The sequence below is a fragment of the Centroberyx affinis genome, unplaced genomic scaffold (genome assembly GCF_046629955.1).
Source record: "Centroberyx affinis isolate AG114_WGS23_722 - 3 ecotype Tasmania unplaced genomic scaffold, CSIRO-AGI_Caff_v1 ptg000019l_1, whole genome shotgun sequence".
Taxonomy (NCBI): domain Eukaryota; kingdom Metazoa; phylum Chordata; class Actinopteri; order Beryciformes; family Berycidae; genus Centroberyx; species Centroberyx affinis.
The window spans coordinates 152,377-165,959 of record NW_027278734.1 but is presented as its reverse complement, the minus strand read 5'-3'; the positions used below and the strand labels follow the sequence as shown (position 1 = coordinate 165,959).

The window sequence follows — 13,583 nt, the reverse complement described above, 5'->3', positions numbered from 1 at the left end:
ACACACACACATATACATCCACATACATGTCATGTACCCCCACCCCACACCCATCCATCCACCCACCCACTAACCCATACACACACACACACACACACACACACACACACACACACACACACAAACATACACACACAAACAGTCTGGCTGGCAGCAGTGATGACATCATCTCTGCTATACTGGGGGGCTAACGTCACCCCGACCTGAGAGGACAGAGGACACAGACAGAAGACGTTCCCCCCGTGGAACACACATGCATAATTCACCCAGAGGAGAAGGGCTGGGCTGGGGTGTCAGAGAATACCCCCCCACCCCACCCCCCACCCCAACCGCCCCTTAAAAAAAAAAACCTGCTGCTCACACCACTTCCACTTCAGGAGAGGAGAGGATGCGAGGCAACAGAAGAAGAGAAGGAGGGAGGGAGGGAGGGGACGGGGGATGAGGTAATCAATGGCCAGGAGATACTCTGCCAAAGTGTTGAGGAGGGGGAACATATGAGGAGGGGGAGAGCGGGGCTTGTGCTGCTCGGCGTCTCACAGCTCTCCTCCTACCCATTCATCACCCGCCTCAACTACTAGCAGCCGGCAGCCTCCAGCCGGGCTAACACCCAATAACTACCTCCGCACAGAATACTGGCAAGCATCGGCACAGGCTGTAAAACCCACTGAACACTCGCAAACAATCCTAACACAGTCTGCTGCTAAAGATTTTTTTTAAAGTGAAGTGGGCAAATTAATCTGAGCAGGGATCAGCTACACAGATGCACACAAGCAACCCATGAAATATCTCAGTGTGTCCTCACATGTAACTGCTCACACAGTCCTGCTCGCATTAAGTGAAGGTAAACAAGCAGACCAGGTACAAAGCCGGGGGGATGACAGACCCTCTATGAGGCTGGTGACATGAGTACACACTGTTACAATGCAGCAGACACACTCATCTGAGCCTGTATGAACGAACACACGCAAAACACACATGCAGCCCTGGCCCGGGAGGTAGTTCCTAAGAAAAAACCCTGTTGCATGATGTCCCAGCTGTGAACCACACAGCAAGGCCCGGACTAAGCCCAAACGTCCCCTCCCTCCAAGCTGATATCGGGCTACAGGGTGCTAATTGCTACATGACACAGATCTGGCGAAGACGGATTGTCATCGAGGACCCGGCAAACGCAGCCACACCCCTCTTTTCATGCGTCTCTTCTTCTTCCCTTCCCTTCCCGTCCCTGTCCTTCCCTCCCCTCTCTCCCTCTCCTCTCCTCACTGCTGATCTGATCTCTAGCATCAAGAGATAAGCCGGTGATGTCGAGCTGTGTCATCTCTCCAGAGGCCTGCCTCTGCTGACTTGCCGGTGGCGGTTCGACGGCAGGCACACCCGCCGGCAACCACCCCCCTACCCCCCCTCACCCCTCTCCACTCTCCACTCCCTAGCAAAACCCAGCCTGCCGGGGGGAAATCAGCAAACACATCGCAGGAGAAGCCGCATGCTGTGCTGTTTGGTTTGGTTTTGCCTGGGGGAGGCGGGCGGTCAGGAGGGAAACGCGGGATGATGGATGCTGTTGTGTGTGTATTGTGTCAGTAATTTGGCTTCTGTGAAGTGTACTACATGCCGGTCCCCTTCACCTCCCCTTCAGTCCCTCCCTTCTCTCCTCCTCTCCATCCTCACCTGGTCCATGATTTCAACGAGCCTCCTCCCTCCTCCTGGTCCCAGTCATGGCACAATATCACCGGCCGGGTCGACCCCCCCCACTGTCCTCTTTGCTCCTTTTCAGCGCTCCTGGTTCGGTATTCCCGACAGCAATCCAATCCTCCTCTCCTCACACAGGCGAGGCAGGCTGGCCGCCGACCGCTGCGCCTCTCCGGAGAGGCATGATTCTCTCTCTCCCTCTCTCCCGTTACACCTCTCTCCTCTCTCCTGCTGTCTCTGGGTCTGACAGTCTGTTACATCCAGCCAAACACTCCTCTTTCGTCCTTTCCTCTGTCTTCTGTCCTTCTCCTGCTGCTCTGGGCGGAGGCTGGAGGGCAAACGGGGCGCGCGTGGAATCCTCACCTATCTCACTGACAAACTACAACCACACAGAGAGAGAGAGAGAGGGACTCCCGCTCTCCGTTTTCGCTCTCAAGCTCTTTCACTCGCTCGCTCACTGTGTAAGCTGGCCCCTTGCCTCGCCTCCCTCAGCTGCACCCCCCCCCTCCCTCCTCCTCCTCCTCCTCCTCAATCCCCTCCCTCCATCTCTCTCTCTCTCCACTTCCCTCCTCTCTTTCCATCTCCCCTCCCCCCTCTTGTAGCAGAAGAGAGGCAGAGGGAGCAAATGAGAGAGAAGGAGGGAGGGAGAGAGGAGGGCCAAGGGCTGGGATTGGTCGGGGGAAAGACCATGTGACTCCCGGCAGAGGTCTAAGGGACCCTCTACCAGCTGTCCAGCTCATGCTTCCCTGAAAACCTCTGTTGCCATTGACAACAGCTGCTGTGCAACACACCAACCACGGGCTCCCCAGACACAAAGCCATTGGCTGACAGGATTTATGGCCCCCGCCCCCGATTTGGGGGGAGCATGTTGGGACGTGTAGTCCTGGCAATATGAATAAGGGGTGGGAGGGTGTGTGTGTGTGTAGGGGGGACGGAGGAAAGGGGGGGGGGGGGGGGCAGGCATCCCTGTGCCCCTGTAAGGAATGTTTTTCACAGAGCGCGCCTCTCTCCAGAAACGTCCCCTGTTTATGCTGATGCGTCAGCCAAACACTGGCCAAGAGCCAGGGGAGAGAGGGACAGCGGTTCATATCATTAGCATAAACACTCTTGCGTGTGCATAAATGTATATAAAACACACACACACCCACATATACATGCAAACACACATACACACGAAAAGAGGAAAGACCCAGAGGCCCGGGCATTCTTGGTTCAGCCAGGAAAAAGACATCCTCTGTCGTTTCCCTCGGCCTGCATGGAGGGGAAACTCCCACCCCGAAACAACAGGAACTCAGCCACTGAAGGCCATGGCTAAGCACAGAGGCAACACCCCCCCCCTCTTCCCTCTCTCTCTCTCTTTTCTTTCATTGCCTCCTTTTTCTTTATTTGCTCTGTCTCTGTCCTCTCTCGCCCTCCTCCCCCTCCTCCCTCTCCACCTATTGTGTTATTATTACGCTCTATTCCTCGCTGCCCCGTCTCCACCCCCACCTCTGTCTCTCTGGCATTCCACAAAAGGCTGCGGGAGGTTACAGGTGCCACCGAGGGGAGATGCTGCTGCAAAACTAGAGGGGTCACAGCCAAAAAATCCACCCTCAGATACCCTTCCACTGTTATATATCATCAATCTGAGATGTTCAGTGATTCCATTTGTGTTGTAATCCACTTTCTTGGTGTACCCACTTTCCCTCAACCTGCCTCATCTACTCCTACTTCAGCTAGTGATTTCCTACATTTCCCAGAATTACTTTCAAAGACCCCCCAGATTGTTGCATTCAGCTGTGGGTCATACATGTAGGTGGAGAGAGCACCAGCGATATCATAGTAAGAGTAAGAGAGCGCAAGAGTTTTTCCAGTCGAGGAAAAAGTGATCTCTGACTTTACTGTTGTTCTGCATGGCTGAAACGTTTTCTGCAATCAAACTCTGTTGTAGCAGCAGCGCTACATTTTGGCCAGTTATCCATGGAAATAAAACACCACCAAAACAACAGAATGGGCCCAGAAATGCAAGGCACATTGCCAATAGCTGCAACAGTGTCAAAGTGTTTTACGGTGGATTTTCCCCTTTAAAAGAAATGGAGCGATAACCCCCGTACAACCCTTTAAAAAAAATCCCATACTCGAGCATCGACCCCAAAAATGCTGCTCCGCTCGTGCGTCCAGGGGAAACCCAAGGCCTCTGTGCAGTGGAAAAACAAAAGAGCACCTGTTCTGGCTTATTTTGATTGAATGGACACATAACATAGCTGTGACGCAGTGGTGGTGCAGCATCTGATATGTTGGGCAGGAGGAGCGTGACAAGGCAGTGAGTGAAGGGTGGGGCAGGGGGAAAAGAACGCAGGTCTGAGTTACAGAAGTAGTACAACAAAGTCACGCAGCATGGGGAGCAGTGAACAACACTTTAACAAACCTCCCGCCTAGTTTCCCTAGTCCAACCTTAATGCATCCTTCTCTCTTCTATTGAACACCCTCTGCTGTAGACTTGGAGTGCTGCAGTGTCATTTGATCTGGCCGTGCCAATAACGCTGTTTGAAGTTAGATGGCTGTGTGTGTGTGTGTGTGTGTGTGTGTGTGTGTGGTGTGTGTGTGCATGTGTGTGTGTTTATGTGCGCTCTAAGATAGAACAGTGGGTGTATTGTAATGGTGAGAGTGGTAGATTATACTATCAGCAGAGGAATTCCGATTATTTCCCAGAGTGGGTCTGTCTGGACACATGTGGGAGAAACTTTAGCTAAGTGTTTGGAGGGGAGGGGGGGGGGGCAGTGTAAGGCACATACATGTTGAGGGTATATTTAAGAAAGGCCTAGTCAAACCCCCCCTAAGAAAAGTTTCAAATAATGACAGAATATTTTACTGTTTCAAAGAGAAAGGAGCTGTGTGAAATCTTCAAATATTCAAAATATGTGACTCTTACCCAGCAGGGGAGCGGCTGTCCTGTGGTGCCTCTGACCTTCAGGAGGGATGGAGGACACATTCATCTGTTTAATGAAAAGACAAATTAGAAATAACTCCCACTTCCATTCCACAGCAGAAGTGCCATTTAATGGATACAATAGCTATTATTAGTGTCATGTCACTAGACCAGCAGATAGAGGTGGATAGAAACAAGTGGTTCGTTTTTAGGTCTGCTATTTCGAGATAATCATTCTTGAATTAGCTCTGTGGTAAACCCAAGGTAGAGAGGGTTTGTTTCAAAATGTAATCCACTGCAGATTACTGATTACATGCTCAGAATTGTAATCAGTAACTTCATCCAGTGGATTTCTCCTGTTCATCAGTGTAGTCCGACAACATTCAGCTACTTTCAGGTACTTTTTGATTACTTCAGCTCATATTCTGTTGAACATAATTTATTCTAACTCAGAATTAGGTTATTAACATAATCTACTGCTATTCAAAAATTCAAAATATACTTTCAACCTCTTTTGGAACAAGACAGGTGTTCCTAGCATGTTAAACCTGTTTTTTTTTCTGCTTCAAGTGTTGTTGTTTTTCATCAACTGTAGGCTACTTACAGTTTTACTGAAATCAGATTGCTGTCATCCCGTTTCATGTAGTCTGTTCCTCCACAGTTCAGACCGGAGCTGGGTTTATTCACTTCATGAGCACTTGCTAGGTGAATTTGCTACATCTCATTCTCCATAGTCCAGGTGAACAGCGCCATCTACAGGACCGTGAGCCGCATGTATCGCCCTGCAGCTGCTGACTGCAACACACACACACACACACACACACACACACACACACACACACACACACCACCAACAGCAGGCCTTGTTTGACAGCAACTACAGCTTCACCAGAGTGCATTCATCTACAGAACACACCAGTGTGAGTCAGACACGGCTAGGCCTACACTCAGAATGAGCGACGGTCACGCAATATGCGTAAAAACTGTGAAACTAACGTTAGACCGACAATAGTAAATATGGCTCTGGACTGGTTGAACCACAAGGTGTCGCCAGAAACGCACTCTTGTCTTGCCCACGTGGCAAGGCCTTCAGTAGGCCGATCAATAAATAAATAAATGTATATAAATGAATAAATAAATAAATAAATAAATAAATAAATAAATATTATAAGAAGACATTACTATTCTTATTGTGATTATAAATAATAAGTGTATTTGTTTTTATTAATTTATTTATTATTCTGGCCCCTGACAGAAGGGTCAGAGGTCAGGGTCAGCTAGATAAAAGTATCCCTCAAACCTGAAGGGATTGAGTGACTTGCTCAAGGATACTTGACACTTTTAATGATATTGCAATGGAAGAATTGACACGGTTCATGGGGCTCCGGTGATGGCAAAGGCATGTGCCTGTAAAGTGTGATGTAATTCTATTGAAGCAGAGCAGGCTGTCTGAGTCTCATTCACTGTCCACACCTGAAACAATACTCACCTCCACAACAAAATCATCTTGTTAATCAAGATTATATGCCAAACATTTTATATACTCAAGTTATTGCCATGGATAGACCGAAGTGTCCGTTCTTGCTATTCTAACTCTGTAGGTTACATCGTCTTTAGTTCTCAATGTAGTAACAGAAGGTGAACAATGAATCATACTTGTCAACAAAGTACAAAAAGGAAATACTTGTGTGTTGAGTTGAAACAGATGCAACTGGGTTATAGTGAAATCATCTTTATTTGACATATGTGAAATACTGCCATTAACTTTGGCACCAGTAAACTTAACACTTGTATGCAACAACAACAAAATCATGTAAGGTTTGGTGATAAAACGGAGAAACATATAGATGCATATTGCAAATTGAACCACTGCTCTTCAGATAACACCACTGCATGCCATTCATATAATCAGTGTGACAAAAAGTCTTGAGTCATATCAGTTCCATTAAACCATCAATTAACAGCATTGCTGACTAACGTTCATGACATCAGAGCTGCTGAGTGCAGCAGGAGAGATGCAAGCTCTCACCTCCATCGTTATGGCAGAGAGGTTGACTGATTGTGCAGACACATTCCCCATGGACCTGGCTGGGGAAGTTGATTGTAGTGGGGAGGACAACATGTATTGGCAAAATTGAGTCCATATTAACGCTGAGGTCACACAGGAGCCAAACAAGGAATCTCTGACTATGGAAAACATGAACACTGTCCAGAATAATCAAGAAGACTGAATCTATCCCATGATTTGACGCACCAACCCCAACATAATCTTGAAAAAACTAAACATGGACATGAAATATGGATGATACTGTCAAACTGCACAGCACAGTTTGAGCTATATAACAATTATCTCACAGTGCAATTAAAAGGCAAAGTGTACACCTGCAATACACACAACCCTATAAATTCCTCCTGCATCCATCTCTACAGATTCAGTGGACTTGTGCACAGAAAAGATGTCTCCCCTTCTAAAGAGAAACACAGGCATGTACCGCCTGGAGTAGAATAGAAAACACACAGGTTAGCTCAGGGTAAACGTGTCTAGGAGTAGAGTAACAGAACCCTAATAAGACGTTGGTCAAACTAGAGACCAGAGGAAAGAGAGAGAGGGAGGGGGGAGAGAGAGAGGGGGAGAGAGAGAGAGAGAGAGAGAGAAAGAGAGAGAGAGAGAGAGAGAGAGAGAGAGAGAGAGAGCCCGACTTCCACGTCTTCTTCTCCAGTTGTCTTCCCTCTCAGCTGGATCGCTCTTCACCTCCCACTGGATATCTCCAATAGGAATCCATTATCGTCCAGCTCTCCTCCCTGAAACAGATTGAGACAGTTAGTCTCACATGTCATGTTTTTTTTTTTTTCTTGGAGGGGGGTTATGCTGCTTCGTTTTAGTCTATTATGGTGCCTGTGTGTCCTGTGGATAATTCCCTCCTGGTACATTAAAACAGCAGATATTAGGGGCTGTGACCTATAACTAAAGTATCATTAGGCTATATATGGCAAGGCTCAGCCACTGACCAAACAGGCCTTCCTTACTGATGATTTGTCAGATTTACTTGATTGTATTTCGATTCCCACCACAACATGCCACATTTATTCCCTGAATTAGGCTATATTTGTGCAAAATATCTCATTTTATCTGTGTGCTGAAGCGCCTCTTACCATTGTCCATGATGGGAGCCAGGGATGCAGGAGAGGTAAACCATACATCCTCTTTACATCGGCGCACCGCCCGCGACGCTGGGCAGCGCGCCCATCACAACATGTAGATGATGTAGGACAGGAAGACGAGTCCCATGATGGCGAAGAACATCAGCACCAAGATGTCCATCATGATGGCAATGTTCAGAAATGGATGATGCAGATGCGAGAGGGATACGCAGCACTAAAACCCACTGGAGCCGGTGCAGTAGATCGGAACAGATCGGAACAGATCGGGGAGTCGGCGGAGTGAAATGAGTCAACACGCACCTCCCCCTCCCACAGCGGTGTGGAAACGATGGAAACGGAGGGGAGCTCCAACACGGAAAGCAAGATAAACAGTGGAAACTCAGTACAGCATAATAGGCTAGTTTTCTTTGGGATACAGGCTTACTAATTAAATTTTAATTATAATATAACAGTTATGTAAGCTATATGTTTTCATGATACTTCATACTCCGGTACAGTAGGTGGCAGTATGCATCTAAATACGTTGGTTTGCGATCCACTATAAAACTCAGAGAAGAAGAAGGAGAACCCGGAAGCGAGGAGAGGGATCCCCAGTAATGTTGTGAAGCCTCCGATTCTGTCTGTCATTTCTTATGTTGAGGTTCAATTAAACCGACTAGTACATAGCACAACTGTTGTCATTGAGATATCTTCCTGTTTCTGTTGCCAGACAACGGCATGGCGATAAACGAGTGACTCGATTCAGGGCCACAAAGTGCAAATACACCAAACAATCAAAAACAGCTGGGGGAAAATATGGCTTTAGCCGCAGTTAGCATTGTAATAGTAGAATTTTTAGTCATTGTACAGGACAACTGGACTTTAATGGTCATGCAGCTGTTTCTAACGCAGGAAAAGACAAAGATATCACTTATTTTCGGAATAGACGAGACGTTATGGCAGCGTCAGTACAGGAAGAGACTAGGAAACATGCATTTTAACATGGGCGTTAATAGGGAGTCTCCCCTGTCTTCCCCCCTGCTGTGAAGCCGCTTCCACCCACTCTGTGTTTTATCTAGGCCAGGATCAGTCTGACGTCATCTCTATCAAATTACCAGTTTAGCAAGGCCTTGCAACATTTCCGAGCACAACTGATCTACCAGCATTCCCCTGAAACTGTTCTTAATCTGATATGAATTTGTGAAGGCTTGCCAGTAATGCATTTAACCATGTGAGATGCAGTGGAAAATGCTTTCACAGTATAGGGTCCCTGTATCAGACAAGTGATGTGATTATGCTGTACATTATGTGTAGGCCCAAATAAGAACAGTACATCAGTGCCTGAATTCTCAATTCTCTTGCACAAGGATCAGTCAGTTTGTCAAACACAACAGTCTGAGAAAAAAATGACATTTTATTGAATCTGCAGAATCATAAGTACAATTCGAAGTGCTGTAACAGGGCAACAAGAGATGATAACAGGTCCTTAAGTTCGACTGTATTCTGACTTTTGAATACATGAGTATGTCAATATGTATATGGTATTTTTTTGTTTTTGCTTAAAAAAATAACAAAATGATATCAAAACAAAACAATTTAAGATGGAATGCACAAAAAAATGATCTGAATGCTAAATCTGTGATTGTGGATTACATGATTTCACTCTGCAAAGTCTATATAACCAGTATCATAGAAGCAGGGGATGATTCATCAGAAGCGTAGGAGGCTACGATGAAGGCTGAGGGTAAGAGGGGGTCTCAGCAGTTAGGATGGGCGGGACACTAGATAGAAACTGAGTGGAAACGGGGTTATGATATGATATGACATTACGGTGCAGTAGATGAGCGATGCCAGAGCAGAAGAGCGTATTTGGCGCAAAGAGGTTAACTCCTGACTAATATCCAGGTCAGACTACAACTTGCCTTGTCTCACGGGCTGGGAGACGGGGTACTACCCCCCCCAAGCCCCACCCACACACATCATCACATGCTCATGTTCGACTTTGCCTTGCCACAGCGGTCTGCAACCCATCTGGAGCCACACTTGCACAACACTGGCTGTCTTTGGCCACTTTTTTTTTTTTACCATTTCCAGGAGAACACCCCCAACTGACAATCACCAACTTCAAAACAAAAGAAAGATTTATTATTTTTTTTTTTTACCAAAACTGGCTTGGATTAGGCTCGTCTGGAAAAGAAAGACACCGGTTTGAGTAGCTTTGTTATAAAGAAAAAAAATCAGAGGAAACGACAACAAAAGCCAGGAACAACGCTCAGTTCACTTCAAGCCAAACCAACCAGTCTTCAGTTCACCCAAGAGAAACACAAAAATTGTGAGCTCTAAAACAGCTTTTCGATCTAGCATCTGCTTTGCAAATAAACATGTCCTGTTGTCAAGTAGAGGTTAACGCAAAACACAGGCATATGTTAAATCCTTTTGTCTGGCAACCTTATTACTTCGCCAGTTTGAGGTGTGTTGTTTTATTTTTCTGATTCAGTGATCATCTTCATCAGCACTGTCACGATTCATCACATTAGAAAGTTGCAAAAATTTTTATGAATGTTCAACACCGACTTACACCACGACTTGCAACTTGCACCACACTGGATTTTCCATGAGTCAATTTTTAAAATCACATTATTTCCCCCTCAGCCACATTCACAACAAAATGAACCATAACAGACAGCTTTTATCTGCAGGCAAGCCACTTCCCAAAGCACCATGACCTGTAAAAACATTTTCCCTAACTTATCTTTATGATACATATACAATTGTACAATGTCATCTAGCTACATAGTGAGAGACTTGTTTCTTTTTTTATAAAGCTGAAAATTTTTCGACCCCACCCCCCACCCAAAGATACACCGCCCTGCCCCGTCATGTCTGTGACCGTCACAGTGCATCACAGGAGAGAATGAAACAGCAAGAAAAGGGGAGGAGGGAAGTATGGACAGGGGCCGATGAGGAGAGTATTTACACCACTGAGAAATGGTCAAATATCATTTCCTAAGCCTGATAATGTCTTCATAAAGCTACAGTATATAAAGTAAAGGAAGGATGCAGCATAACGTTGCGTTGCATGCCATTATGGTAGTCAGGCAGCAACTTAACTGCTTGTTAGTTAGTTTATGAACCAACTTTATTTACTTCTTAGTGATGACTGCAGCGTGGCAAACTGCCACCAGCCAAACATCTGTAAAGTTCGTCTGTGGTAGTCCCAAAAAATCCAATTCACTGGTAAAATATTAAAAGTGGTTGACAATTTGGAAATTTACAAATCATGTGAATGGCGGACCAAGACAAAGTTTCCAGCCCTGGATCAGCGTCTGTCCCTGACATACCACCTTCATCTTGCTTTATTCCATGACTAGAGCGCACACTAAAACTTTCCCGATTATTTATGTGTCATTCCATAACATTTCTCTCTCTTAGAGCCTCAAGGACAAGACATAGTATAACAACAGGTACTCTGGTCAAAAATGGGCTTGACTGAGCAGGCCTTCGGCTGATTTCTCCTACAGGCAGCCGGCACTGTTGTGACCTGAAACAGCAGGTGGAGTCCTTTACCGCCTTGACAGATCTAGTTCCGGGTCTACATGAACTGGTCTGCCTTGGTTCATAAATTGAGTTGCTGGTTTATTTATTTAATACATTGACATTTGTTTGAAAATAAGCCTCTTACAATAACAAGAAAAAGCAAAGGAGAAAACAGCATGAGAGAAATGACAATAACATTTACCACAGCCAGGGTCTCTGACTTCAGATACATGGTTCAACAATTTCACTCACATCTCATGGAAAAACAGACTGGAATGTTCTACAACAAAAACAATGGAATGACTTTAAAATAAAAAGAGTCACAATACAGAGTTGTGCTTGGCCTTCTCTTTTATAAATGCTCTACTCTAATGGTCACTTTGTAGCAATGGGGAGGGACTTGACCTGTTCCCATCTCCTTCCTCCTCACAGTTCAACCTTGATCGCCGTAACTTTTACGATCCTCTCAAGACTGAAGGCATTCAGGCTGCGAAAGCAGGAATAAGGATATATATTCACACCAACTGAGGTGATGTAGTGAGTGTGATCATAAGAAGTGGGTTAGAGGACCGTTTGCTGATCATGTCCCCTAACTTGTCCCTGATCCCTCCTGCATTTGACATGCCGGCGATAGGCAAGGCCAGGAGGTGCACTTCAGTTAGGCTAAGATTCCAGTTTCATAACAATACCCACAATGCAGTGCTGAACACGCGAGGGCACCTATATGAACATGAACGGAGAAATGTGTGTGTCAATATATAAATATATAAAACCTCTCTGTTAAGACTGAAAACTGGCTGACTGATGCAACAGCAATGGGGTATTGAGGTTAAAGGAATGTACACAAGTCAAAATATTCAAGCTTAGTTCTGGCTGCTCCAATACAGTGAGATTCTACACTGTGTTTCCAGTCTGGCCAAGATCACGCTGCGAAATTAAAATGAAAATAAACAAAAACAGGCCTCTGAAAATGCCACACCCACAGTCCAAACTTATTTTCTCTGCAGCACAATGACTGCAGTTGTCTGCTGCCATGGCAACCATGTGTTGACTGACTAGTGGGGGAAAGGGCTTTAACATTTTTTCTTTCTTTTTTTTTTTTGCATTATTTGTCAGGATTTTAAGTGTTATAGCTAGGATGGAGCTGTGTGACACAACATGACCCCTGACATACTGCGATGAACTGTGTGTTTATCTTTTAAGACTTTCAATTTCCACTTGTGACGGCAAGAGAGTGGAGCCAGGATTGGGAACAGAGCGACGGATAAGAGGATGACGAACATCCAAAACAGAGACGGACAAGACATCAGCACAGACGGGACAGACGGACAGAAAAGGCAGGCAGGCAGGCAGACGGACAGAGAAGGACAGACAGACAGAGGGCGTCTGTGGTGGGAGAGCTGAACAGTGAGAGCGGCTCGGGGGATGCTGGGAGGGGGGGGTTTGGGGTCTCACAGGACAGATTCGAGAACAAGAGTAAAATCAAGAGAAAGCGGCATTAAGATGAGATGGCACTGGGCTTTTCGTTTTCCTTCTTTCCCTCCCTTTCTCTACCTCCTCCTCCTTTTTTCTCTACCTCTCTTCCTTTCCCTCTCTCTCTCTCAGATGGCCTCCACGTAGTTGGCAGGCAGCATGCCCTGCTGGCCGGTGCGCTCCACGCGGCCGTACATCCAGCCCTCGTCGATCTGCTGCACGTCTACGATCACGTCGCCGTCCACGAAGGACACCTCGTCCTCATCAGCGGCAGAGTAGTCATACACTGCCCTGTACCGCTTCTGCACACGCACACACACACACACACACACACACAGAAACAGGAAGTAGTTCTCAGTTAGTTCCAGTTTGCTTCAGCCACAGTTAAGGTCTCACTTGTCTTCACTTGTTATGGTTCCATCCAACTGTCAAACTAATTTTAAGCAAACTTCTACACGTCAAATATAAAATGCAAATGAAATGCAAAAACATCCATGCAAAACTGGAAAGAGTTTTTCAAGAGCTGATAGTTCTTGGGGAATTTGATATTGGCATTTCATCTCAGCTCATGTTGGCAGTTTTTCATGCTGTCCAAAGACAAAATCAAATAAATCCACTTGGCAATATTCTCATGCACCAACTAATGCCCATACAACCATGACGGGCGCCTTTTACACTGTAGGAACAGACAGTCAACAAACAACAATGAACAGGGAAGGTTGTGGTGGGCAGATATTTTACAGACACCCTCTGGCTGCAAAGGTTGTGATGTCAGTTATTATTCAACAAATACATTTCAATCACCATTTATCATATAGTTTCTTGAACATGATGACAATAT

General features: G+C 45.9%; 1 protein-coding gene across 2 annotated transcripts in view; it reads right to left on the bottom strand.

Moving 5' to 3' along the window:
* Positions 1 to 9,126: 9,126 nt before the first annotated feature.
* The window catches only part of lasp1 (LIM and SH3 protein 1), a 28,789-nt gene continuing 24,332 nt past the window's right edge, over positions 9,127 to 13,583 (bottom strand). For both annotated transcript variants that reach the window (XM_071540316.1, XM_071540382.1), the window contains exon 7: positions 9,127 to 13,044. In XM_071540316.1, the coding sequence (XP_071396417.1) occupies positions 12,871 to 13,044 (174 nt within the window). In that variant the 3' untranslated portion in view covers positions 9,127 to 12,870. The remainder of the gene's footprint in view (positions 13,045 to 13,583) is intronic.